Raw genomic sequence first — 27,962 nt, forward strand, 5'->3', positions numbered from 1 at the left:
AAATGATGACAGAAACTGCTTCATATGAGAGACTGTTATCAAAAATTCACGACACTCAGGATAAAACAAGCCGGATTTGGACATATTTTTTTGAATTTGTAAAAGGATCTAACTCTGCTGAACTTACTGTAATCTAATTACAATGTGCCACTTTTATATTTTTGTTGTATTGTTCCTGAAAAAATAACAATAAAAACTTAAATGACAAAAAAAAAAATGTCAGGAATAGCATTTAGTTCGAGGCTTTACATGGAGCCCAACAAACCCTTGTTTTTGTTTAGAAAACATACAAATTGAAACGGACGAACGGGTCCACCCCTTTAGAATGGGGGCCGTTTGGCTACTTTTTTTTAACCTGCAAAGACCATACCTGTCTGTCTCTGAGGGGTCTTTAAAGCGAATTGTTGGCCTGGATGGATAGACGAGTTCATTCACCCCCCCCCCCTTCCAAAGGGGTGGACCTGTTCACTAAACTTACTCTAAAGCAATACACTTGGATAGCCTTTAGAACGTTACTGGGATTACATAACAAATGATGTCATCACGGAACACAATAGAGAATATAAAACATATCAATTTCTTGAATTATTTCTAAACAACAAAAAGTTTAGCATTCTTAAATGTTTTAAGTATATAAATAAGTATTTTCTGTACAGTTATTACATAGTTTTTGAGTGTTCCCGATCTTATTATTCTGTTTGCCTATGCGCAGTAGCTGGTTTATCCCACAGCTGTTAGGACTCCAGTCTGTGTGGTCTGTGTTTTTGTGTGTTTGTCTTCCTTCCTCCACCAGGCGGCGCCTGGTTCTGATTCTCCTCCTCACACACCTGCAAGGGGTTACCTCGTTAACGGAGTGTTCTTAAGCTGCTGACTGCCACTACCTCGGCGCCAGAGTGTTTGCCAGGTTCGGGTACTCTAGCCAAGCTGAGTTTTGTTGAGTCAAACTGAGTTTTTGTCAACCTGAGTCTTAACATTGTTTTTTGTCTTTGCTTCTCGGCAGGAAGTCATCCTGCAAACTGGATTTTTCTGACCTTCTCTCCCTGGAAGGATCAACTGAGCTTCAAATTGAGCTGAGAATACAAACCGGAGGTTTGGATCCACTTTTCCCCGAGGAAACGTTAGAGCTTCACACTGAGCAAGGGATTCATCTGCACAACAGTCGGTTCATGTACCGCAGGAAATCTGAGTGGCAGTCAGTCTTTCTCCATCTATCTACAAGCAACCGCATTCTGGGTAACCCTGTCCGCCCTTCTCCGTATGAGACAAACACCGGAACACATTCCTCACCTGCTGGAGTCTAAGAGTCAACCTAATCTCTGGAAACGTGAGTCGGGCAACTTTTTCTCCTCTTCAAGTTCGAGAATCAATTTTCCCACTGAACATGAACTAACCGCAGTGTCTTCCCCTCACCTTTCAGTTCCGGTTGAGCAGTGTTCAGAGCAACACTGGAACCTCCACAAAACTTCTCAATAAACCTGTTAAACTTTTTCCATTGTCTCTCTGGACTGGTTAATCTGTATGTGGGTCCGAGCTCTTGATAAAACCATGACAACAGCAAATATAGTAAAGCACACGTCCCAAGTTCCAAAAACTCATTTCAGGGAGATGATTATTGAACCCCCCAACCTATTTCACAGGATGTACAGCTTTGAGTGGTAAAAGGTGACTGTCAAAGGAAACTGAAACTTATTGGCTTGTTTTTCTGACTCATCCAATCATTTCTCTGGCAACCGGTCGCCTGGAACGCTCGTTGAATAGAGCATCACTTTGGACAGATACGCTGCACAGGTTTCACTAGCTACTTTCATCCCCACACACCACTCCCTCTTGATATGCATGCGCAATCGAAGTAGTTTTAATTCGCACAAGGTGCACAAATTATTGTTATTGAATTATTTTATTATCGGGGGCATCCTTGAAAAAATATGTCATGGGGACTCCCGGAACCTCGGGGAGACTTGGGGAGACTTGGGATGCCTGGGAAAGCGGCTCTCTGCCATTGAACACAGGAGCAGCAGAAGCATCAGACGCATTTGGACCCACTTTACTGGATGCAATTTAAGAGCATCTTCGATGCGTGTCTGACCTTAATTTCTACAAGCATGAAAAATAAAGCAGCAGACGCTTTTTTGCTGCTAAAATCGCATTCGGTGTGAACGTACCATTATAGTTACTTTAATGCTGTGTTCTACCATCCTTCCTGTTTTGAAGAGAGGCTAACCTTAAAGGGCCTCTGTCTTGTATAATTTATTACACAGAAAAAATCCAACAAAGTTAAGGATCACCAATTTAAAGCTAATGGTGAGTTTGACCAACCAATAACGTCAAATGTCAAATAAAAACAATAACAAATAGGTGACTGAATTTATTTAAGCAGAACTTGTTTAAAGGTGTTTGTACATCTGACACCACAGGGGTCATTAGGTAGTATTTAAAAAAAAAACGAACTGGAAGTTTGTTGCAGCAGGAATAACTTTTTGTTCTGTTTACCACAAACAGCTTTTCTTCTCAGGAAACTCCTCTGCTTAGACCACATACTAACAGCTGACATTTTCACTGCTGCTGCAAATGTTTAGAGCACATTAGTTGTTAAATTGCTTCCAAACGACGTAGGAGACGGTGCGAGATTTCCTCACCTTAATGGCAACCAGCATCTTGTCGCTGTCGGGGCTGAGGTTTGCACACTCTGCCAGGTAGACTTTGCCAAACGCTCCTTCGCCGAGCTCCCATTTCAACACAATGTCCTGCCGCTTAATGTGCTGCACACCTGCCACAATGAGAAAGACAAACAGCTGTGAAGGAACTGTTGCTGACATCTGTTGATCCAAGAACAAGCTCTTTTTTTCTAAGGGCTGCGTTCTCGTAAAGCCAGCCACTAATCTGTCTGAGCGTTTTAAAACTTACCAATCCTCCTAAATAATTTAGTTTCCTAGTAAAACATCAGTTCATGTCTTCATTTATGGATATTTATGTCTGCTAACATCAATATTTTTCCATTACCAGACTGCTTTCATTTAAACTTCATCCATGCGGTTTACATTGATGGGTTTTGTCAGTAAATATAAAACGCTTTAAAGAAACATTTCTACCATTATTGATTTCCTTTGTATTTGATTGTTTCTAACATTTTTATGCTTGAAATGATGAAAATAAATGTTATATCCAACAAAGCTGAGGGGAGTGGCAGTGTTCGGTCAGATGAGCCTACCTGGTCAGACCAGCATTTCCAATACCTGTTTATCCCTTTATTTTTGTCATAAAAATACACTTTAAACTACCCTGTGTGTATTCCTTTAGTCATGTACAAAAAAAGTATTTAATTACTTACTTCTTGGTGTTTTTTGAGGCGTATGGCGATCTGAACTTAAATTTTTTTTTTTTGCACATGACTAATGGAATACAAGCCTGTTGAGGTTAGATTAGATTAGATTAGATGAGCTTTATTGATCTCACAGCGGAGAAATTCACTCGTCACATATTGGCATAGAAGTTACAGAAGGTTTAAACAAGGAGGAAAAAGGTGCATTAAGAATAAGCAATATATATACAGTAGGGATGCACGATATAATCGGCCCCCTATCGGTATCGGCCTTAAAACTGAATATCGGACATCGGCCACCCCACCGATATTTAACCCGATATTTGATCAGCTTCCGAGTCGCTAAAGTCTTAAAAAAAAAAATAAATACTACTTCTTCTTCCTCAAAAACTTGTTTTTTACTAAATAAAAACTTCTAAAGACGAGGGAAAAAATATTGATACATTAAAATATCACAATATCTTCATATGCTGATATATTGCCATTTAAAAACACCATATCAATCTCTTTTACTAATGAAATATTGCTATATGTCATCGTTATGCTACGAAATCCCCCGAAAATTCACGAAATGTTGCCATATTTTTATATGTTGATATATTGACGCGGTATCGATCTATTTTACTAACAAAATCTCACAAGAATTTGCAAAATATCATGAGAGTTTGTAGCATCCATAATTTACTCGAAACGAAGTCATTTAGAATGTTTTTAGAGCATAAACAGTAGTGTATAGGATTTCCTGAAAGCGCGCACACGCGCGCTCACGACGCTACGGAAGCCGGCAGACCAAACCAGCGCATTCAGCTCGGCAAAGAACTCATGCTCTTCCTCAACACTGAAGTCCTCAGACATTTTTCTTTCGTTGTTTCTTTCTTTGCACAGGTAAACAGCACATTTCTTCTTCTACGCTTGCATTATTGGCAGAGCAGACGCTGAATGCGCACTTTCATCTGGTTTGATCTGCCGGCTTCCGTAGCGTCGTGAGCGCGCGTGTGCGCGCTTTCAGGAAATCCTATACACTACTGTTTATGCTCTAAAAACATTCTAAATGACTTCGTTTCGAGTAAATTCTGGATGCTACCCACTCAGGACACTTGGAATACATTGGACGAGCAGTATGGAGGAATATTGACACGTTTTTTGTGGACTTTTATGGACCTTTCTGCCTCGGGCGCCATAGACCTCCATTATTTGAATGTCAGCAGACAGCAAGAAGCCTCCCAGATCTCCAGATGCATTTGAGATATCAAAAAAGTACTCCAGGGTGTTGTTCAGCATGGGGGTGAGTAGAAAAGGAAGGCTAATCATGTTTTGGGTGTACTATTCCTTTAACCCCAAACTGCTCCCCAGGCACCGCACAATGGCAGCCGACCGCTCCTCAAAGGGATGGGTCAAATGCAGACAGTTAATTTCGTTGCTCTGTGTAATGACAATAGAAAAGCTGGAAAAAGTGTTGGAAATGGCATACCCTTCTCTAGAAGAACCTGTTAATGTCAGAGTGCAAACACTCTGGAGATGTCTCCATGAGGAGAGGGTGGTTAGTGGGCGATTAGATGTTTCATCTTTTCCAAAGCAGTATCTCTATTTTAAAAAAATGGCTTTAATAAAGATTTTCAGAATTCTTTTTTTAATCGGGCACTTAAGAAGATCCATGTGGAGCATTTTCAGTTTACTATTACCGCTAGTATTACAGTATGAAACACTGGCGGTGTGAAGATGACCCGCTACACTGTGATTTTTTTTGGGTAATCGCATCACTAATTGCTGCCTGTTATGTTATGCAATTATAGACAGCACAAGTATAACATTATGCTTTTTATAGATCTCAGAGTGGGAGAGTAGAGATTATTCTATCTCTATTCTTCCACTCTGCAGAATCTGTTAGTTCAATCTCTAACCTTCTGCTCTCTCTGCTTTTTCTCATAGTAGCTTCGCCTGGTCTGTTCCTGTTTGGCTGTGACTCCATCCTGGAGAGAAATATCAGCTGTGCTGCTTCCATCAACACCTTTGTTTATAGATGTTGGAGATCTGCCTGTTTTTCAGTGTATTCCTGTTTCTCTGACTGTGACTGGCTGGATGTGCTCTCTTCTTCCTCTGACATGGGAGCTGGCTCGCAGCTTGTCTGCCTGGCTGTGTGTTTCCTGGACGGGGCCGCCTTTTACAGCTGCTTTTTGTATCTCTGCTTCTGTCTCCTTGAACCCCAGTCGGCCTCAGCAGATGGCCGCTCACACTGAGCCTGGTTCTGCTGGAGTTTTCTTCCTGTTGAAAGGGAGTTTTTCCTCTCCACTGTCACTATGAGCATGCTTGCTTTAAGGGATTGCCTTCGAGTCAAGGAGTCGATGCAATCAACTGGTTTTCCTTAGATAGAAAACTTTGAATCAATCTGACTGTAAAGTGCCTTGAGATGGCATGTGTTGTGAATTGGCACTTTATAGATAAACTGAATTGAATTGCTGTGCAGAATAGAAATTTAGTAAAAAAAAAAAAGCATTTTTTTTACACTCTATTTCTGTTTTTGACCAAACTTAAAGCTTTTCTCACAAACGCTAAATATAAATTTATATCTAAATATGATATCTATATTAATTTGTTAAATCTATTTCTACATCTTATATCTATATATTAAATATTATACTTATTTAGACATTTTAATTTTATATCTAAATCCATAGCTTATATATAAACATTACATATCATAAATATACCTTTAATATTTAAGTAAAATTCTCAGATTTAAAAGTTTAGAAGACGATGAACCGCGTTTCTCTTAGGGCAGAGGAACCAATGAGAAGAGGAGCCAGGATTTGGATGACTCCGCCCACCTTTCCCTCGCATTCCTGGGGGCGTGGCCACTAATTGAACTGCCCTGCTGTTGCCATGGCGACTCGCTTTGTCTGCGTTCCAGATAAATAGGAGTTGAACAGATTCGGAGTGTAGTTACCTGACTGATATCACTCAAACTCTTCTTCTGCTCGGGGGAAGTACGGCCGTTTCCCCTGAAACGGCGCCCTGAAGTGATTACACTTTAATTTCAGTTCTTCTCATAGAAAACAACTTTTAAAGTTGTTAGAATGATTAAATCTAAGCTTTGCAGAGAATTGGTAAAGGGCTACAGCGCTGGGCTGCTGTTTTCATCAAAATCAAAAGAAATGAATATGAGCCAAGAGAACCATTTCCTGTTGGTTGTTATACCTCAGTGGACGTGTCTCCATGTGAGCGTCTATCTGATCGGGTGTCATCATTTCACACACGCATCACATCGCAATCCCTGCCTGACATGCCCTGCTGCTCTTACAGGGTTATAGAAGTGTCCTTATCAGCCTGGCTCTTCAGGAGATTACCTATATCAATTATCATCTATATGAGCTATTATATCTATTTAGGTTGCTCCATATCTTCTTATTCTCTTCCTCTAATCTTGTGACTTACGCAATGAAGACGATTACATTTATTCTCACAAAGGAGATCTGTGCCTCAACAAATTAAACTTCTGAGGGAGCAAAATATTGGAATTTATACCTTTATAGCGATTAATTATGGGTAGGAGAAATCATACAACTTATGGAGAACCAATTATTTTTTCGGGTTGTTTGAGCCTTTTCATGAATGATAAAGATTAATCATATTAGAATAAAATATAAATGTTGAAGCTGTGGAAGCATTCAGATTTCACTGATTGGTTGTTAGATGTGTGCGTACACTGCACTACTACTGATGACGGCGATAGCAATGCTGATTTTAGGCTGTTAGTGGAGTTGAATGGTATGTGATGCATATACCAGGGGGATTGTGGCCTAGTGGTTAGGGGCATTGTGCTTTGAATCCAGTTCTGAGTTGAAGCCGCACTCCCACAGACTGTCACTCTGGATCCCTGAGCAAAGACCCTTCACCCCACACTGCTCTCCAGGCGATGCACAATGGCCGCCCACTGCTCCTCAAAGGGATGCGTTAAACGCAGAGAGTTCATTTCGTTGCTCTGTACTTGTTACAGCGTAATGAAAATAAAAAAGCTGCTTAGCTTCTTGTTTTATTTGGTAATAGAAGCTGTCGTCAGATGAAGCGTAATCTGTTCTCTGCTGATCGCTCCAGCTGTTAAATTTCAAGGTTAAAAAAGTAATTTGAAATTGTATATTCAGTATGTTTTTTAAAGTCATAATAGGTAACTGGGCAGCTTTAAGTGGAACTTTGAACAGATTAATTCAAAGACATCATTATGTTGTTTAAGCTTTATCTAAAGCAACTCACTGCTTTGGTGCTTTGGATCATTTTACAGCTAGATAAACTAAACAAATTTGGAACGTGATGGTCTCACATTCTCCTTCAGATTTTTATAGAGCGCAGTCCACATGGCTTACACAGCAAGATCAACCCCCCCCCCACACACACACACATGGCCCCCAACCCCATGGGCGGTTCTAGGCAGGGGCCAACAGGGGCCAGTGCCCCTGTAGATCATGTTCTGGCCCCTTTTATGGCCCTTTTCCAAAGACATAATATTTGAAGGAACTCTACTGATGATCTGCGCTGGAACAGACATGATCACTGATAAGTCCTTTGGATCTATTTCATTTTTTTCTTAAAAAAAAAAAAAAAATCAGTTTTATTAATTAAATTGAAAACAATAAGGTGATAGCTTCAGTGGGATGGAGATAGGATCCCAGTTTTTATCTGCTACATGTTTTTTTAAAAACAAATAAAAATACTCTAATTTTTACAGCTGAATTTATCAGTTTGTGTTGAGTTCTAATTCTAATTTGATAAAAATCTGTCATTTTAACTTAATTTAAAAATATGTAAAATGCCTAAATTAAGAATGTATATTGACCTAATATTCTAAATAATAGCTTTATTTGATCTTTTAGATATTTATAGAGCTAAATCTTTTTATGTTGCTTTTTTGCTATGCTAAGGGATTTTTATTTTTATTTTAACAATAATCCAAATGAACATTTTCGGACCAAAAATAAGTATTATCAGTTTGAAGACACAGAATCTTAATTAAACCTAATTAAAAGGAAATTGAAATTATCTTAATATATTTTATTCCCTTGCCCTGTCTTTTAGTTTGATGCTTTTCTGGGTCCCCCATGAAAACTGGCCCCCCTGGTACATTCGGTCTTGAACCGCCACTGCCCAACCCTCAAATGACCAGCCCAGCAGCCCATTTTACAGACAACAGAAGCTAAACTTTCTGCAAATATGGCATGCCATATTTCCCTGATGCTTATGTCTCTTATAAGTACCTCTTATTTTTCTCTTAAAAAAATTAAAGAAAGTCTGATATTTGTTTTGTATTTTCTTCTGAGGTTGTTTTTATATTTCTGAATTTGTTCTGTAAGGTGGCTATTTTAGGATTTTTTTTAGTTCGATATGCAATATGTTTTTGTTCTATATTCATTTTTCATGTTTTCTTTTGAAAATATATGTATTTTTTTATTTATTTCAAAATTTGGTTCTCAAGAGGGAGTTAAAAACAATCCACTGGACTTTGTTTCCAAGTTTGAAAACGTTTAGCTTCCCATCCAGGGAACCTCACCCCCTTTATAGGGGAAAGTAGGACCTCGCCTTTTCAGCCAGGTCAACAATTAATTTTAACAAGAGATATATTGTACATGCATGCTGCATCCTCCATCTTGCGTCATATTGACTCAGTGTACCATGCATCATTACGATTCATTACAAATTCCCTTACTCATCACTGCATTCTTTATGATCTAGTTGGTTGGACATCACTAACAATTCGTAGAAAACAGCACAGGTATATCTTTATCTATAAAACAATACTTGGTAAACTCCCACTGTACCTCTGTAACCTCTTCTCTGTGAGTTTTGGTAGTTATCAGTTGCGCTCCTCTCAGTGGTTACTTTTTAATGTACCCTGAGCTTTAACTGAGTTGGGAAAAACTGCAGAAAGATCTCAAATTAGAAACTCTCCTGTCCATTAATGAATTAAAAGCAACCGTGAAGAATGTAGCGATTGAGATATGTGCTTGTTTTTCTTGAGATGCTCAATGTGTTTTAACATACTGCTCTGATTTTATTTTATTTATTTATTTAAAAAAAATTTTTTTTTTATTTTTATATTTTTTATTATGAAAAATGTAATATGTTGTAAATATTTATGAACTTCCTGTGGTTTGGCTGCTACCTTGGCCAGGTCTCTTGAAAAAGAGATTCTGAATCTCAATGGGACTTCCTGGTTAAAGAAAGGTAAAAAAAAATAAATAAATAAAAACCGACCCCCCTTTCAGAGACATAGACAGGTATGGGGCATTGCACCCCCATTCAAAAGGGGTGGACCCGTTCGTCCGTTTAATTTACATGTTTTCTAAGCAAAAACAAGGCTTTGTTGGGCTACTGTATAAGACCTCGAACTCAGTGCTATTTCTGACATTTTGAATTGAAAAAGCTTCCTGTATGGATCTTTAAACTTGGAAACCAAGTCCAGTGGATTGTTTTTAACTTTTTTTGGAATCGCTGTGACCTGGATGACTGAGAATCTTCACCAGCATTATCTTAAGAGGGAGTTTTTATGAACTGAATTCTTTTTTATTTGAGTTCTACAGATCACATTCTCTTCCCTTCAAGTCCAATAACTCACTCTCGACCAGTAAAAGTGTCACTAATATCCAGTTAACCAATAGAAATGCTTCTTTACTCCGCCCTCTGGGGTAAAAGCCCGCCCCCAGAAGGGATGAGAATGTAAATAGAAATTTGAAAAGACTGCTACTCATAAAACTCAATTTGAAGAATTAAAATTTCAGAAACAAAAGTGAAAAAATGAAAATTTGAAAATATTATATCTGTAAAAAAATTAATTAAATAATAAAATATTTGCAAAGAAAACATGAAAATTACTTTGGAAAAATAAAATTATAAAAAAAAAAGCTTAATCTTCTTCTGTTTTTCTGCTCTATTTACATTGCAGTGTCCATATAAACTGTAAAACTCCCTGCATAATTATAATAAAGCAATTTATATCCATGAAACAAGTGGAGCAATATGGCAATTGCCGTACTGCTACACTTGTGAAAGTAAAATCTCTTGGGCTCTTTTTGGCATCAAGACAATTATTCTTATTGCCACATTGCCAGACAGGACACTATAAAAAAAAAGAAAAAAAAAAAAGAAAAGAATGCTCCTCATAAAACTCAATTTGAAGAATTAAAATTTCAGAAAACAAAAGTGACATTTGAATTGAGAAAGCTTCCTGGAGAGGTGGCGAAACGTCTTTAAATGTTGAAAACCAAGTCCAGTGGATATTTTTTGAATTTTTACGGAAAAACAAAAGTGAAAAAATAAAAAATTTAAAATATTATATCTGTAAAAAAAATAATTAAATAATAAAATGTTTGCAAACAAAACATGAAAATTACTTTGGAAAAATAAAATTATAAAAAAAAAAAAAAAGCTTAATCTAAGAAGACAGTAAAGTTGCTCTCAAAACTTTTTTGTACTAAAACATTTTTCAAAGTTTTATTTCTGGATAGCACATTTCCATTTTAATGGAACTCCCCTATTAGTCCAAGGGTTTCTATTTGAAGGCTGTTGACTTATTTCTCCTGGACTTTTGCAGATTGCATTGTGAGTGCCTACAGAGGGGTGTGATCCATAAAATCAAACAAAAGCACAAACAACCCCCCCCCACCCCACCCCACCCCGGGAATCCATCAAAAGCCTTCTAAATATCTCTGAAATGATGAACTGATACGTCAAACAGCCTTCTAATAAGAGTGAAAGTACTCAGTGGTTGAACAGAAATGGCACCGGCACTCACACATGTCTTTGTCCTTGATGATGCCGCAGAAGTACTGCGGGTTCTCCACAAAACTTGATAAACCGGAGTCTTCATCTGAGGAAGGCGGGCTGGTTCCAAACTTCATGAAACGAAGTGAGACGGCCAGGTCATCCTCGGTACCCAGAACTGATGAGCCTAATGAAACACAAGAGACAAGCATGGCTGAGGGATACATGACACCTAATCAGTCCCCAACCTCCTTTGATTGCGGTAGCCAACAAAAGAAGCAATTCTGGACCAATTTTTTCCCCTCCTACGGTACAAACATACTCCACTACCAGCTTGGCGGCCCAATTGTTGGTACCATGGTGACAGATTATGACAAGCTCTAATAATCACCATCATCAACCATGCAGCAATCAGGCCACATTGAACCGGGGGAAAAATGACCATACAGGAAGCCTGGATGGTTAGCAACACCTGACTATGGCAAGTATTAAAAGCCAAACAAGTGGGGCCCAAATTGTAAAATCCACTCAGCAATGCAAACCGCAGAACCCCCAGAGTCCAAAACAGAAGAAAATGGAACAACAACGAGGGAGCCCAGAGGAGATGGAGGGAAGGCAAGAGGGAGCAAGGTCCACTTAGGCAATCAGGCACACTTAGGAGCTCTGAGTGAAAAGAGAAAAGGGTGGGGTGTCCACACGGAGCTGGCTTTTCCTGCAGCCATCCATCCATCAATCCATCCATCCATCCATCCATCCATCGTTTTTAATGGCTCTCACCACGTGGCGGTGGGCAGCGGAGGTCTACACTGTAATTAAGGCACTTTACCCAACAAACAAACAGCAGCTGCCTGTGTGCAAAGTGACATCACACTGCAAAGCTGTATTAGTCCATTAAAGTCCCGAAAAGACTCAACCAGCTATAATTCCAAACAACTGTTTCTAGAAACTCTCATAGGTTGAATGTAATACTTTTTTTCTCCCTTTAAACTTTGAAGCATAGATCCAAGCATCAGTTCAATGGAAGCTGAATTAGAAACACTTTTCCCCCCCAATTATCCTGATGGCTTAAATAACAAAAAAAGAATCTAACTCGCAAATTCAGGCAAATTCTTTTCATTATTTCAATATTAATCAACAACTTTGTTTAAACGTATCTGAAATAGTGGAGGAGGCTTTTTGGTTTTCTACTACTAGAATTCTTTGAAAATACAGATTGATTGATTGTTGAACAGAAAATTGATATTAATACAACAGTAGTTGTGCATCGTGTGGAGAAATAATCTCAAACCAGCTTCCACTTTGCAGCCAAAGCTAGTCTCCCTATTTGTTTAGATGAAAACGATTCATTGAGACATGAAACCTTCAGGTTTATTGGATAAAGAATATCTTAATTATATTCCTTCAGTTTAAAATAGGGATGATAAAGGAATAGATTTTTCAGTTCCAAATCAACTACTTCCTAAAGAACGAATCATATAACGAAAATTTAATTTTAAAAAATGTAACATTTTCCATACTAAAGGGTAGAGCACATCGGTTGCATACAACTAATTAATCCGATTTTCTTCCGTGTCACACTGACTGCGTATAGAGAGGCTCCACATAGGCAGGGTGGGCAGATCTGCTCAAGCTTTATTTCACTACCATCTCTGTGGTACATAAATTTAAAGAATTTCCCTCATTTGAGCTGGTAAGGTTATGTAAAGAAATAAAAAGTAAAATAAAGATCAACGGCGTAGCTAAAAAGCCCCACTTAATGAGTCTGTGCAGCATCTAAAACCAGAACAGACAAAGAATGTTCATATATTAAAAAAATAATGAGATTTACGTCTAAAGAAAAGTAAAAAACAGCAATAAACGAGGCAGAGAGGTGATTCTCAGAGAGAGATCTGGGAAGTTTTCAAGTTTTGCTTTTTTTTTTTTTTCATAAAGCGGTGAGACAGATAGGCTGCACTTACCTGCTCTGTCTGCCCCTCGTTATTTTGTTTTTTGTGAGGCTCAAGGAGGATCAGTTCTTCACTATATCAATTTGTTTCTTTTCTGAAGTAATTTTTTTTCACCAGCATATTGATAAACTACACTTTCTATCCCTCGTTTTTTTTTTTGTGAGGCTCAAAGAGAATCACTACTTTATCCTTTTTCTGTCCTCCTGAACTCCTATCATGAATAAAGTTTTCCTTTTTTAATATTTCATTCATTATTTTTGCACAAGTCTGTCCTACTTACTATATAGGCGATGTGCGACTCCAAAACTGACTCTTTCCTCATGCGGTTAACAGATTTTATTTCTTTTTTAACAGTGTCTGGCAATGTGGCAATAAGAATACAATAATTGTTTTGATCCCAAACAAAGCTCAACAGATTTTACTTTCACAAGTGGAGCAGTACGGCTATCGCCATAGTGTTCCGCTTGATTTATGCATATAAATTGCTTTATTATAATTCATGCAGGGAGTATCACAGATTTTATGGACACTGCAATGTAATTTTTTATTTTATTAAGATTTTATTTCTTATTTTCATCCAATGCGAATGTGTTTTACTTTGTAACTGTGTCTCTCTTCCTGTCAGACCCAGGAAATTGCTGGAAAATTGCTGCGACGTCCGACTAAAATAGTCCTGGGCTCTATCTCAGTTGGAGCTACGCAAAATAGTTTCGGTCGTTTTCTTCCCCATTGCCTTTCAATCAGTGCTAAATGACACAACCTCGTCTGACAGGATTACAGTCGGATCACGCATAAAATCCAATTAGGTGTTTTCTGGCCTTAAGGACAGTAAAAAGCTGCCATAACTACCCTTACTTTGTTCCTTCGCTGATAATAGTATTATAATACTAATATAATATGTTGCTACAGTAATAACAGCAAAAACAAAATGTTTCTAATACACAGGAAAAAATTGAAATCTACATAAGTCATTTTTTCTTCAAATTAGTGCATTTGTTCTTGGATTGAGGAGGTAAAAGAGACATTTTGCCAATGTAACAAGACGATTTACACTTAAAATAAGAAAACACAATTGCATTGTCTAATTTTAAGTGCATATTAACTAATTATCTTATTTTAAGAGTAAAAATACTCATTCAATTGGCAAACTATCTAATTTACCTACTGAAATTAAGAGTAAATACACGTAATTTAACAAGTTTTAACTTATTTCTACATCGTTTTTCCAGTGTAGCAGCAATCCAATTTGAGATTGGATCGGAGCCAAAAGTATAAATTCCAAATCTTGTGAATAAAAATTTACTCGATTCTTGACATTTGAATCGAAACCCCGCCCTAGACGACGGACTCAGATAAACCATCGAATGTTTTTACCAAATGTTCCCAAAAAGCCAGGTGAGCCGGTTCTGTGTAAATGTCATTAATGCATTAGCTGTGCATTCATGCAGCAACAACATCTCCTGTGTGTCTACTTACGGTGAATTCCAAACTTGGACTGCTGACCACACTTGTTTATGACCAGAACCATGATGAGCAGAAAGCTGCAGGCAAACACTGCAAGGCCCACAGCCACAGACACCTGTCAAACATCACAGGAAGATTTGAGACGGTTATTGCTACTCCAATTAGACGTGTGCTAATCACCTCATGCAGGATGTTGTTTCAGCTGAAAAAATAGAAATACCTTTAAAATGGCCGAATAGAGCCAAGATCTGTTTATAATTCTGGAATTTTAAATGAAAGCTAAAAAACAGAAACTAGCTTATTTTCCTCACCTATGAGTATATGCAGCTGATTTCTGAAACAAAATGATGTGTTTATTTAGCCACCTAGAAGTTAGTGCACAGTTAATAGAATCATTATTATTAAATATCAGGCAGCCATTTTTTTTCTCTGTATAACTTAAAGGTATAGAGGACGATCTTTTTATTGACCCAGTGCAGCATTGTCTAAATTAAGATTAGTCAAACACAATATGATATAAAATAGCTCTGGTGATTTTAGCCTTCCTGTGTTTAATCTGTATTAATCTATAAGTCATGGCAGCCTATCTGTAATTCTGAAAATAATCTTGTGTTAAACTTTTAGGTAATGAGACGACGCTGTTGGTTTAATGATTTGCTTCAATTCCTGAGCAATTAAACATATGCCTCTGGCGCCTTAGCGCCGGGTGTTTTCTGAACAGCCCCGGTGTTATGCCTGTAACAGGTATAAGATGCATAAACCCCCAAAGCGAATCCAGATTAAAGATTTTCATTACAAAAACAGTCAGATTTGTCTCTACTGATTTCCATGCAATCCAATCATCCATCTGAAAATGAGTGGAAAAGAAATAGGAAACTAAAAAACTGATTATTTGTGCACATGCGGTACAGCAACTTCACAACTACAGGCACCGCAGGCGTGGATGGACTGGGAATCCAGGACTGTAGGCCAGCCTCATTCATTACTCATACAGGTTAATTATCTCGTTATCTCAAGAAATCAATAACTGTGTTCTCAAGATAACGAGATACTGATCTTGTTATCTCGAGAAAAAACTGTATTGTTTAACGGTGATAACGAGATAGTGATGTCATTACTGTGTGGCTGTGACACCATCCTGAAGAGAAATATCAGCTGTGCTGCTGCCATAAACACCCTTGTTTATATATCGGCCTGTTTTCCAGTGTAGTCCTGTTTCTCTGACTGTGATTAACTGGATGTGCTCTCTTCATCCTCTGACATGGGAGCTGGCTCGGAGCTCGTCTGCCTGGCTGTGTGTTTCCTGGACGGGGCGCCTTTTACAGCTTCTTTTTTTATGTCTACTTCTGTCTCCTTGAACCCCAGTGGGCCTCAGCAGATGGCCACTAACACTGAGCCTGGTTCTGCTGGAGGTTTCTTCCTGTTAAAAGGGAGTTTTTCCTCTCCACTGTCGCTACAAGCATGCTTAGTGTGAGGGATTGCATTCGAGTCAATGAGTCAATGCAATCAACTGGTTTTCCTTGGATAGAAAACTTTGAATCAATTTGACTGGATGATCGGGTTCAACTCAGTGTGATGTGAATTGGTGCTATAGAAATAAACTGAATTGAATTATCTCGAAAAGACAGATAAAAGTAGCGTCCTCCATGAGAGAAAAATATGTGCATAAAACATCTGAATCTCATCCAATCTTTAAAAGATTTGCAGAAACTTTCTTATATTGTTATTATTTTTATTGAGAAGCCATATTTTTTATATCACAAATTTCAGGTACTAAATGTTATTTTTAATATCAAGTTAAATTTTTGTTTTTAATTTGGCCTAGTCTCAAAGAAAAAAACTATGAGGGTAAATCTAAATAACCATTAGCGTCTGAGGGGATATTTTGATAACACAGACATACCACAAACACCCGACTCTCAGAATTCTCTGTAACGTCCATATCAGGTTTGTTTGTTGGACCTGAAAGGAGAAATATGGACAAACAGGAAGTAAGTGTATGTAAATACTTCAGGATTTTAGGAATCATAAATTTAATGGAGGACTTACTTTGATTCTCATTAGGAACTAGCATGAAGGAGGAAAGAGAATATAAACATTTTCATGACCAGATTAACACTTAGATCAGTATTTTAAATAAATATCCAGTAATGTTTTTAAACTTGGAAAGGATCTTGTTGGGACGACCTGCTCTTGATTAATTGCAGCTAAACAGCTGTGTGATGCTTCATCCAGTTTTTAAAATAATTATCTAACAGTTGTTACTATGGACTGATGGTCAGTCATAAAACATTTTCAGGAACTCACCTGGAATTTTCCCCTCTGGATCCGACGGATCAAAAGGATTGTCCATAAACATTCCAATAGCCGTGGCCTCATCCCTGCCAAGCCTGTTCTCCACAATCAGAGTGTAGTTCCCATTGTTGATGTGGGTGGGCTTGTTGAGGAAGAGGCAGCCGTGTTTTACCGACCCGTCATTTGAGTCAGGGATGAACTGGCTGTAGAGGTATTTGGTTTCTCTGATTAGGAAGCCGTTGTACAGCCAGCTGATCTTTGCCTCTGGATTGCCATCCACAGCGAACGGGAAGCACCAGTTGTGCTGCGGCACAGCGTCTCTCAGGAAGATGATTTTGGCTGGAACTGCGGGGAGATGTCAGGTTTGGAGGTTCAGGTGAGGTCAAAGTTTTACATTTTGCTAAATATCATCTTCATTTCTTTCTATTTTCCTCCTAAAACCACAGATTATCTTGCAATCATTTGAAAGAATGTCCATCAATAATTCCTATAAATGTTCTATTTTTATCTTAAATGTTTTGGTTCATTTGTCCGTACAATACAGCAGAAAAATGAGCTAGCTTGTTAGGAAATTCAAAAACCAAAACACAAGGCCCCTGAAATTTGAGGAATTTATCTAGTGTGCAACAAAACCAAAATTTTACATGAAGAATGTTTTCAAAAACTATCCAGGCTTAAAATTTTGTGTTTTACCTAAGGAAGTAGACATGCCTGAACTGAGTGTAGCTTAGACTAAACCCCAGTCGGCCTCGGAAGATGGCCGCTCACACTGAGCCTGGTTCTGCTGGAGGTTTCCTCCTGTTAAAAAAGAGTTTTTCCTCTCAACTGTCGATACAAGCATGCTTAGTGTGAGGGATTGTATTTCAGTCAATGAGTTAATGCAATCAACTGGTTTTCCTTAGATAAAAAACTTTGAATCAATTTGACTGGATGATCTGGTTGAACTGTAAAGTGCCTTGAGATGACATGTGTTGTGAATTGGCGCTATATAGATAAACTGAATTGAAATTGAATAGTTTGACGACATTAATCAAGCTTTATTTCGGAGGGACTGACTGGTTCCTGCAAGCAACAAGAAGCTCCAGACAAACTTTTGCTACTTGGTTGTCTACATGCATCTCTGTCTTCTCCTTTCGAATTGATTCCTTCACAACAACACATGTAAAACTAGCCAAAATATCCATTCTCACAAAGCATCTAAATAATGCCAGACAACATTTACTGTATTAAAATCATCCAGCAACATTGGCAGATAGCTTTTCAAGTGATTGAAATGAAAACTGTTAACAAATGAGCTCAATTTTCCCTCACAAGTGTCAGAGTTTGTTCAGACTGTGAACCAAACTCCACATTCTCATATAGACTATAAACATCACTTTTTTTTTTTTAGATTAAAGTCAAAAAGAGAAACGAAAAAGATGCAAAATCAGAACGTTAGTCCAGATTTAATGCGTTGGTGCCGGTCTAAGGAAGAAATATTGCTTAAAAGTTATGTGGAGGTTGCTGTTTGAGTTAGATATTTTCTAAAGCCACTGTGGGGGTGCCACACAATGGAAGCTCACTGCTCCCCAAGGGTTTGGGCCAAAATGCAGAGAACTAATTTCCCCATTGTGGTACAATAAAGGGATTTACATTTACGTTTATCTAAATTTTAATCATCAAGGAGTAAGACACTGCCTCACTAAAGTAAAAGAAGATTGATCTTCTATTTGAAGGTGTTTGAGGCACACTCCTACCCAGAGTCCACAGGTGTCCCCACAACAGAAAGTTAACATCCTTTATACCCCAAAACAAAGCAACGCGAAGAGAGGCTTACTGGCAGGGAGGACTTCAATTTGAAGCTTTTAATGTTCTTTATGGTGGATGAGGAAATTTCACCCGAATATTTTTATCCAATTTTAGGTCCTGGATGAGGAGATTGGTGAGAGACTGCCTAGAGTTGCTTGTCCTCCACATTCAGAGGAGTCAGCGGAGATGGCTTGGACATCTTTTTACAATGCCCTCTGTACGCCTTCCCTTGACAGATTGTCCATCATTGTCGTCTCACTGGGAGGAGGCCCAGGGGACGACCCAGGAAACACTGGAGGAACTATGTCTCTCGACTGACCTGGAGGCCTCCCGGCTTCCCCCAACAGAGCTGGAGGAGGTGTCTACGGTGAATGAAGTCTCCTGGATAAAGCAGAAGCCGACGACGACCACATACAGATCTGCTGCAATGTTCCTGATTTCATTCACGCAACCACGAACAAACCAGGACTCAACATTCAAAGTGTTGAACAAGCTGCTGAAGTGAGATTAGAAATTGTCAAAGTCAGAGACAGCCACAGCATCTATTGATCAAAACTACTAAAGGTATTGTTGTACAGAGCTGTAAACGTTTCCTCTTTATGCTGAAACTTCAACTCTGTCATACATAACCCAGTTTCACACTGTGCTGTATGTTGGCTGGGATTTTCCATGAATCAATGCTCTCCATCTGAACTGCAAACCTTGGCTGACCTGCCATGAATAATGCATCCTGGTCATCGTCGTGCTCCCAACCACAAGAACTACCTGGAAGCTCTCTCCTGGACACGAAGTTACAGGAAACGGCACCGTTCAGATCGAACACAACTCTCAAGTGCAGCGACCATTGGCTCTGCCCTGGAAATTGTGCTGCTCTTAACCTGCAACCCTGACCTGGAAAGTGCTGTAATAAGGCTGATACCGGCTCAGGTGCCCCTTTACTCCCTGCACTCTGAAAGCCACTACACTGCTTGGAAAATACTGCTTTTTAATCACCTTTAATAATCCCCCACTGGTAGCCTCTTCTGATCTCACTCTGCTGGGGATAAAATAAAGGCTAGAAACCCATTTAATGAACAAGCTGCTTGTCACACCTTATTTCCTCATTTGAAGTTTGCCACAATTTATTCCAGCAAACTTCTTTGAACAATCAAATCTAAAATACTAAAATTTTCAGACATTAAATTATTTGATAAGGTCATTTTTTTTGCTCTTCTATAAATAGAAGCCATTTTTCTTTGCAGAGTGGATCTGAATGAACAACCTGCTGCGATACAAAAATCAAGCTGTACATGCAGGTTCAGCACCAACTAAAAATAAGAAAGTCTTTGAGGATGTAAACAAGGTCAGGATCTCACAGATTAGATGGTCAGCTTTTATCATGCAAAGACTGAGTCAGATTCATGTTTTGATACCAGTTTTTGTTCGTAACGGAACCCGTTGCACTCATTTTTGTTTTTTTAGCCCTAAAGTTATTGCTTTAAGAAGAGTAGTCTTTAATAAAACTTTTCTGTAGAACCAGACAGAGAAACATAATAATGCCACTATTATGGCTGTTTGAATATCTTAGAGTTCAGGGCCAAACCTCACAGTGATAATCTACCAAATTACATGACAGAAGTTTTTAAACCAGGGTTCTGCAGCCCCACTCTTTGCTTTCAGTGCAGCAAAAAAAAAAAAAAAAAAATTCCTTTAGAGCCCCAAATTAATTAATTATTGAGCTTTTAAGAAAAGACAACTCATATACTGCAAAATCTTAATCTAAATAAGTCATTTTTTCTTAAAACAAGTGCATTTTTTCTTGAATTAAGTATTTAAGTGAGACACTTTGCCAATGGAACAAGACAATTTACACTTAAAATAAGAAAAAAAATTGCATTGTCTTATTTCAAGCGCATAATATCTAGATACCTTATTTTAAGAGTAAAAATACTAATTCCATTGGCAAATCATCTTATTTACCTGCTCAAATTAAGGGTAAATACTCTTAATTTAAGACATTTTACTCATTTTGAGGTCGTTTTTGCAGTGTACTTTTTCATACTAGCCATTGCAAAATAAAAAAACATTTTATATCCATCTTTTAGGTTTTATAATAAAAGAAAAAACATAAAACCTTTACAAAAACAAGCTAGGTTTGGCAAGAAAGATTGATCTGGAAAAAATATTAGTGATTATTTTTATTTTATCCTAATGTGAAACTTAATTTAAATATGTCCACAAACAAAAAAGGTCGTAAGCCTTTTGGTTACATCTACTATGTTTAAAAATATAATTTTTTCTTACATTTTAGAGAGCCATTGCAGAGGGACCAAATAGCCACTTGCAAGCCTGAGCAACAGGGTCTGGAACCCCATTACTGATCATCTGAAGAAAATCCAAACTTGTGCACCACTTTCTCATCCTTAAATATTATCAATTTCAAACTGTGGATGATCCTAGCCTCGTGAGACCATCCTGATGTCGCGAGCTTTCAAGGTTTCACTCGCAGATCAGTCTGGAGACTCTCCGTTAAAGAAAATTTGGAGCCGTTCACCAAACGAACGTCCAATCAGCGTTGGCTTTGAGGAGGGTTGAGGTGTGACGCAACGAGAAGCGCGACAGTTCAGTCTAAAGAACATGGCGGCTTCAGCCGATGAAACTAGCGTTAGCGTGGCTATCGAGCAAGTTTTATCGGAATTACAGAGTATTTCTTCACTGAAAGAAGAGCAAAACACTGCTCTGGAGGCTTTTCTCAGAGGAAAAGATGTTTTTGCTCTTCTCCCGACTGGTTTCGGCAAGAGTTTGATCTATCAATTGGCTCCTCTTCTTCGTCGCTCTGTTAGTACGTCATATGCTTCGTTGATCTGATTGGTTTATTTGGCCCGTCTATCACCAACATAGGCCAATCAGCTAACCAGTATTTTCACCCCTTCCCAATATTACTTCAACGGAAGGTTTCCAGATGGATATGTGGAGCAAATCCATCTGGCGGAGTCAGGTTAGGATGATCCTTCTATCCCAAAAAATCTATAAGGTCAGAATTTTGGGGAAAGGGAACACACACCATTAATAATCAAACAAACAGTTTTATTCAAGTCCCAGACACGTAAACTACTCTCCACACACACTTTGAACATTTTATGTGTCAAGATTCAATAGAATAAGACTGAAACTTTGAGGATGGAACAAACCAGATGAAGTAAACAGCCTGTGATTGGCTACTTTTCAGGAAATCCAGCCTTTTGAGACAGTGCACTGTCATTAAATAAATATGTGTAATCTAACTGAAAATAAATTTTAAAATTTGTTTTGTTTTTTTAAGCGGTTGTGATATGTAAGAGATAATTGTAATATTATCTCTGACTTGTCTTTCATGTGATTAAAATTAGATCTAAGGGGCCTTCTATTCATTCTGACAGCAGCTGTCTGAACTGTGGTCCGATCCAAGATGGCCGCCCTCAAAAGGACGTCGACCTCACTGCCGACAGCGTCCAATGAGGCGTCTACATATATAATGTCTATGGGTTTCACCTTCAAAATGAAAAAAGTTGACATGAGCGCACAGAGACAGGTTCACAAACAAGAAGAGCAGAGGAGCATGAACACATAAATGTCACCAAAACTGCCTTTTTCCTTATGGCAGACTTCTGATTTCATAAAAAATTATAAAAAAAAACAACTTCAAACATAAAAATTATTATATCTATATAATGAGCTATGTTAACTGCATATCATTAATGATCCTCCGAATAAAAATTTCCCTAAAATTTCTGTTTAATTCTAAGATTTCAAATGGTTGATTCAGAGCAGGGTTTCTATGAAGAGGAAGCTGCATGTCTACCATGAATCAATGGCACGAGGAGCCACTCAGCAGTAAACTCCCACTGTTCTGGGAGGTAATTAGAAGTAATTAAAGGGCCAGCGGTTAACGAGTGTCTGTCCACCAGTGGAGCTGATGTTAATAGATTAGGAGCACTAACACATTTAAAGACTGCCAATCACCATGGAAGAAGCGGTTTTCCGGAGTTGAAGGGAAAAGTCCATTAGGATGAGCTTAAATCAGATCTTAGCACGGGTTGTCCGCCCCATTTCCCTGATGTTCATTATCTGTCCCTTGATGCTCATGCAGCTGATTGGCGCCCCTGTCTTTTTTTTGGCTTTATATTTTCAAATGAGTGTCATTGAGTTGGAGCTATATGATATTGTTTCGGGTTGTATTTTCAGTAATGTACCACTAATGCATCTGATTGTCTTCTGTGGGACTACTGGGTGCTGTCTTTTCTCGGCGTTGCTCACCTTCCAGATGCACTAATGTATCTGAAAGCGGAAAACAGCAGCAGACCCTCAGAGTCAAGCTCCATCTGTAATTTGAAAGTGCAAAATACATAAGGTGGTGGAGTTCTATATGAGGGAGATAAGGTAAGTTCACCTTCCTTTGTCCTCTCATTGCATCCCTACATTAAATGGCAAGCTGTACCTGAAGCACTTCAGTCATATTATTTTAACACTTCTCACCAGTCGCTGGATTGAGTGGCAGAGGACAGAGAGCTCCATTAGAAGCATGGTGGGTACGTACCCATATTTGTAGAGGGGGCATTTAGAAGAAATCAGCGCAGTGCATTTTTCTTTTGTGCAACCGTCCACCCTGCCTGCACTACCAAATAGTCCCGGTGTGCTCTCGCCCTCGCCTCCATTAAGGCCGCCGACTTGCATTGAGCTAGTGAGCTTTCAGGAGCGCAGCATTTTATTTTGCAGGCACTTACACTCAATGTCCAATTGCACCATCCCCTCGTTGGGCCCAGCTTGGTTCTCAGCCACACACGTCAGGTTGTGCAGGTTGTCCTTGGAGGAAACATTGGTGAGTTGAAGCACCAGATGTACCGAGGAGCCCATGATTGTCTCCTGCAGAAGCAGTCAGGAAGCGAAATTTGAATTCCTCCAGGTATAACAGATACATTGGTCACAAGAGAAAATCTAAACTGAAAAGTAGTTTATGAAAAATACCATTCAAATGTGTTTAGAGGAAAAAGGAATATCTACATGCATACACTTTGCAATGGTAAATTTTTTTTATAAGACAAGCATAGAAGCAGGAAATTAGAGTTAAAAACTTCTGTAATTACTAAAAAAAGTCTCTATTTAGGTCCTTCCATGTAGAAACTATTAATGTTATTGATTGCATATGTTTATTAGAACGTAAGTTAAAAAATAATTATGCATACACCCACACACGCACACATTATATATATATATATATGTACACATATATATATATATATATATATGTATATATGTATATATATATTATATATATTATATATGCATATATTACTTATTAGATATAAATATATGATATATTATATATATATATATATACACACACATATATATATATAAGCACACATATATATACACATACACACATAGATATATACATACATACATATATTTATATATACATATATACATACATATATATATATATATATACATATTTATATATATATATATATATATATATATATATATATATACATATACATATGTATACAGGTGCTGGTCATAAAATTAGAATATCATGAAAAAGTAGATTGATTTCAGTAATTCCATTTAAAAAGTGAAACTTGTATATTATATTCATACATTACATACAAACTCATATATTTCAGATGTTTATTTTGTTTAATTTTGATGATTACAAATGACAACAAATGAAAATCTCAAATTCATCATATCAGAAAATTAGAATATTACTGAAGACCAATAAAAACAAAGGATTTATAGAAATGTTGGCCAACTGAAAAGTATGAACATGAAAAGTATGAGCATGTACAGCACTCAGTATTTAGTTGGGCCTCCTTTGGCCTGTATTACTGCAGCAATGCGGCGTGGCATGGAGTCGATCAGTCTGTGGCACTGCTCAGGTGTTATGATAGCCCAGGTTGCTCTAATAGTGGCTTTTAGCTCTTCTGAATTGTTGGGTCTGGTGTATTGCATCTTCTTCTTCACAATACCCCATAGATTTTCTATGGGGTTAAGGTCAGGAGAGTTTGCTGGCCAATTAAGAACAGGGATACCATGGTCCTTCAACCAGGTACTGGTAGCTTTGGCACTGTGTGCAGGTGCCAAGTCCTGTTGGAAAATGAAATCTGCATCTCCAAAAAGTTGGTCAGCTGCAGGAAGCATGAAGTGCTCTAAAACTTCCTGGTATGTGGCTGCGTTGACCCTGGACCTCAGAAAACACAATGGACCAACACCAGCAGATGACATGGCACCCCAAACCATCACTGACTGTGGAAACTTTACACTGGACTTCAAGCAACGTGGATGAAGTGCCTCTCTTCTTTTCCTCCAGACTCTGGGACCTTGATTTCCAAAGGAAATGCAAAATTTACTTTCATCAGAGAACATGACTTTGGACCACTCACCAGCAGTCCAGTCCTGTTTCTCTTTAGCCCAGGCAAGACGCTTCTGACGCTGTCTGTGGTTCAAGAGTGGCTTGACACAAGGAATGCGACAGCAGAAACCCATGTCTTTCATACGTCTGTGTGTGGTGGTTCTTGAAGCACTCACTCCAGCTGCAGTCCACTCTTTGTGAATCTCCCCCACATTTTTGAATGGGTTTTGTTTCACAATCCTCTCCAGGGTGCGGTTATCTCTCTTGCTTGTACACTTTTTTCGACCACATCTTTTCCTTCCCTTCGCCTCTCTATTAATGTGCTTGGACACTGAGCTCTGTGAACAGCCAGCCTCTTTAGCGATGACCTTTTGTGTCTTGCCCTCCTTGTGCAAGGTGTCGATGGTCGTCTTTTGGACAACTGTCAAGTCAGCAGTCTTCCCCATGATTGTGTAGCCTATAGAACTAGACTGAAAGACCATTTAAAGGCTTTTGCAGGTGGTTTGAGTTAATTAGCTGATTAGAGTGTGGCACCAGGGGCCATCAATTTTGAACCTTTTCACAATATTCTAATTTTCTGATATGATGAATTTGAGATTTTCATTTGTTGTCATTTGTAATCATCAAAATTAAACAAAATAAACATCTGAAATATATGAGTTTGTATGTAATGTATGAATATAATATACAAGTTTCACTTTTTAAATGGAATTACTGAAATCAATCTACTTTTTCATGATATTCTAATTTTATGACCAGCACCTGTATATATATATATTTACATATATATGTATATATACATATATATATATACATATACATATGTATATGTATGTATATATATATATACATACATATAAATATGTATATATATATATTTACATATATATGTATATATACATATACATATATATACATACATATACATATGTATATATATATATATATATATTTACAGATATATGTATATATATATATATATATATATATATATACATATATATACATATACATATGTATATGTATATATATATATATATATATATATGTGTGTATATATATATGTATATGTATATGTATATATATATATATATATATATATATATATATATATATATATATATATATATATATATATATATATATATATATATATATATATGTAGACTCTTCGCTGTTTTAAAAAAACATGAGGACAGGAAACAGATGTTCCACGGTCTTTCATATTATTATAGTCTCTGCCCATAAGCGTCTGAAGTGATACATGTGGAAAAGCGGTTGCGGTAAAGGTAGCTTTTCTATGGGGCTTTTGTTGGGCTAGATGCACATATGTGTGGCTTAGTCATCAAAAGAGTAAAGCTGGACACACATGAGGCTTCAACTTTATCGGACCCACAATAGGTTGGCAGCGCCCCAAATAAGTTATTGTAATGCTCTTGGCAGCATCAGGGATAAACATGTCTGGTCAGTCCTCTGGTTTCCTCCAATAAACACTCTTCATCATACAGTTTTAATGAAAACGCTAACCTGTTCTTGGTTATAAATTATTCACCACACTGCTTTCACATTGAACCCAGCAAAGGTTGCCTTCTAGAGTAGTAAAAAAGCAGGAAAATAAGATGCTGAAAACTCTAAATTGAGCCCAAACTTAGCTGTGCTGGTTGCAGGGCCACAAAAGGTCAATACGTGGTTCTCAAGCTAAATATTGATGCAGAGTAAAAAGTAAAATCTCAGCCTCACAAGACAAGTAAGGAACAAAGTCGGATGTACAAGCTTGAAATCTAGTTTTACAATATTAATAGAATTTCAAAGTGAAAACATTATAGTCTTGGTGTAAACAGTGTTTGACCAACAAGATAATCTCAAAGAAAAACTGCACCACTTTAAAATGATAATGAAAAACGGAACAGCTCTGCTTTTCCTACCTGCAGAACGTAGTCAGAGGCAAGTTCTTTAGTTTGCCATTTCACATTGGGGGTGGGACTTCCTGTCACATGACATTCAAACGTGAGGTTTCCCCCCTCTTGAGTCTTCAGTTGAGATGAGGATATGGTCACTTCAGGCAAATCTGAGATCAGAGAAGAAGACAAGATGAGACTAACTAGTAAATCAACACTTATCTTTCCAACAGTCAGTCAACTATGACTTAAAGGCCAAATAAATAAAGTTCATATTACCCAGTGTTGTGCCAATGTCATTTTTTGGCACCGATACCATCTGTTTGAAATTGATGTGTGTGTGTATACGTATATGAAGAACTGCATACTACTGGGCTGTAAAATAGTTGCCATCATGGCTTTGTCAAGCTGCTGCCTACCTTTTTGAAGCAGGAAAAAGACTAATACAAAGTGATTGATGCAAACTGCCCGATACTTGTATCTGTATTGGTGCAACACTAATATTAACTATAAGGGCTTGTTATTTTTAAGCAAAGGCAGAACAAAACACAATGAAAGCAACTAAGCATTGATATGTTTAAAATTGGCAAATCAAGCTTCATATGGCTTAAAACTTTATATATTAATGGAAAAGTCCGGTCATATTCAGAATTCAAACTTCTGAAAGTACTTTAGATATGAAATTATTACATACTGTTCAATAAATAATAAGTGTTGTAAATTAAGAGTAATTTCTTTTGAATGAGGCTTCCATGTTTGTCAAAGAACACTACTGCCACCTACTGGTTTGTGACTTCACGGTACGGTATCGGCTGTTGATCAAGTCCCAGTGCTGTATCGCCCTATTATCCAAGTCATCTTGAAAACATTCTTCTTCCAAATGTTGGCTACATATTACATTTTTTTTTCCTCTTTTCTATGGCAAATCCTCCCTCTTCAAGTTGGCAATCCAACGACGAACCCGCCCACTTTTTATTGATGTATTCCAACATCCATCTGCCATGCACGTGGGCATTGTCAGTTTCACTATAGCTCTGGTGAATTTAAATAGTGAAGTCCTCTGGAAATCTTCAATAATTGTTGTTGATTGCAGATGTGTCTAGTAGTTCCCATTGATTTTGCTTGTA

The 27,962-nt window shown here is 37.8% G+C and overlaps 1 protein-coding gene across 1 annotated transcript in view; it reads right to left on the reverse strand.

Annotated features, from left to right (window-relative positions):
• Positions 1 to 27,962, reverse strand: part of ntrk1 (neurotrophic tyrosine kinase, receptor, type 1) — an 85,654-nt gene that overhangs the window by 33,562 nt on the left and 24,130 nt on the right. The window contains exons 6-13 of the mRNA XM_038305323.1: positions 26,863 to 27,005; positions 23,304 to 23,442; positions 16,786 to 17,118; positions 16,528 to 16,545; positions 16,382 to 16,440; positions 14,491 to 14,593; positions 11,100 to 11,255; positions 2,637 to 2,767 (exon numbers count right to left, since the gene is read on the reverse strand). Coding sequence (XP_038161251.1) covers positions 2,637 to 2,767; positions 11,100 to 11,255; positions 14,491 to 14,593; positions 16,382 to 16,440; positions 16,528 to 16,545; positions 16,786 to 17,118; positions 23,304 to 23,442; positions 26,863 to 27,005 — 1,082 coding nt within the window. The remainder of the gene's footprint in view (positions 1 to 2,636; positions 2,768 to 11,099; positions 11,256 to 14,490; positions 14,594 to 16,381; positions 16,441 to 16,527; positions 16,546 to 16,785; positions 17,119 to 23,303; positions 23,443 to 26,862; positions 27,006 to 27,962) is intronic.

This window comes from Cyprinodon tularosa, unplaced genomic scaffold (assembly GCF_016077235.1).
Source record: "Cyprinodon tularosa strain WSP-4 unplaced genomic scaffold, ASM1607723v1 ctg556, whole genome shotgun sequence".
In the NCBI taxonomy this organism is placed as follows: Eukaryota; Metazoa; Chordata; class Actinopteri; order Cyprinodontiformes; family Cyprinodontidae; genus Cyprinodon; species Cyprinodon tularosa.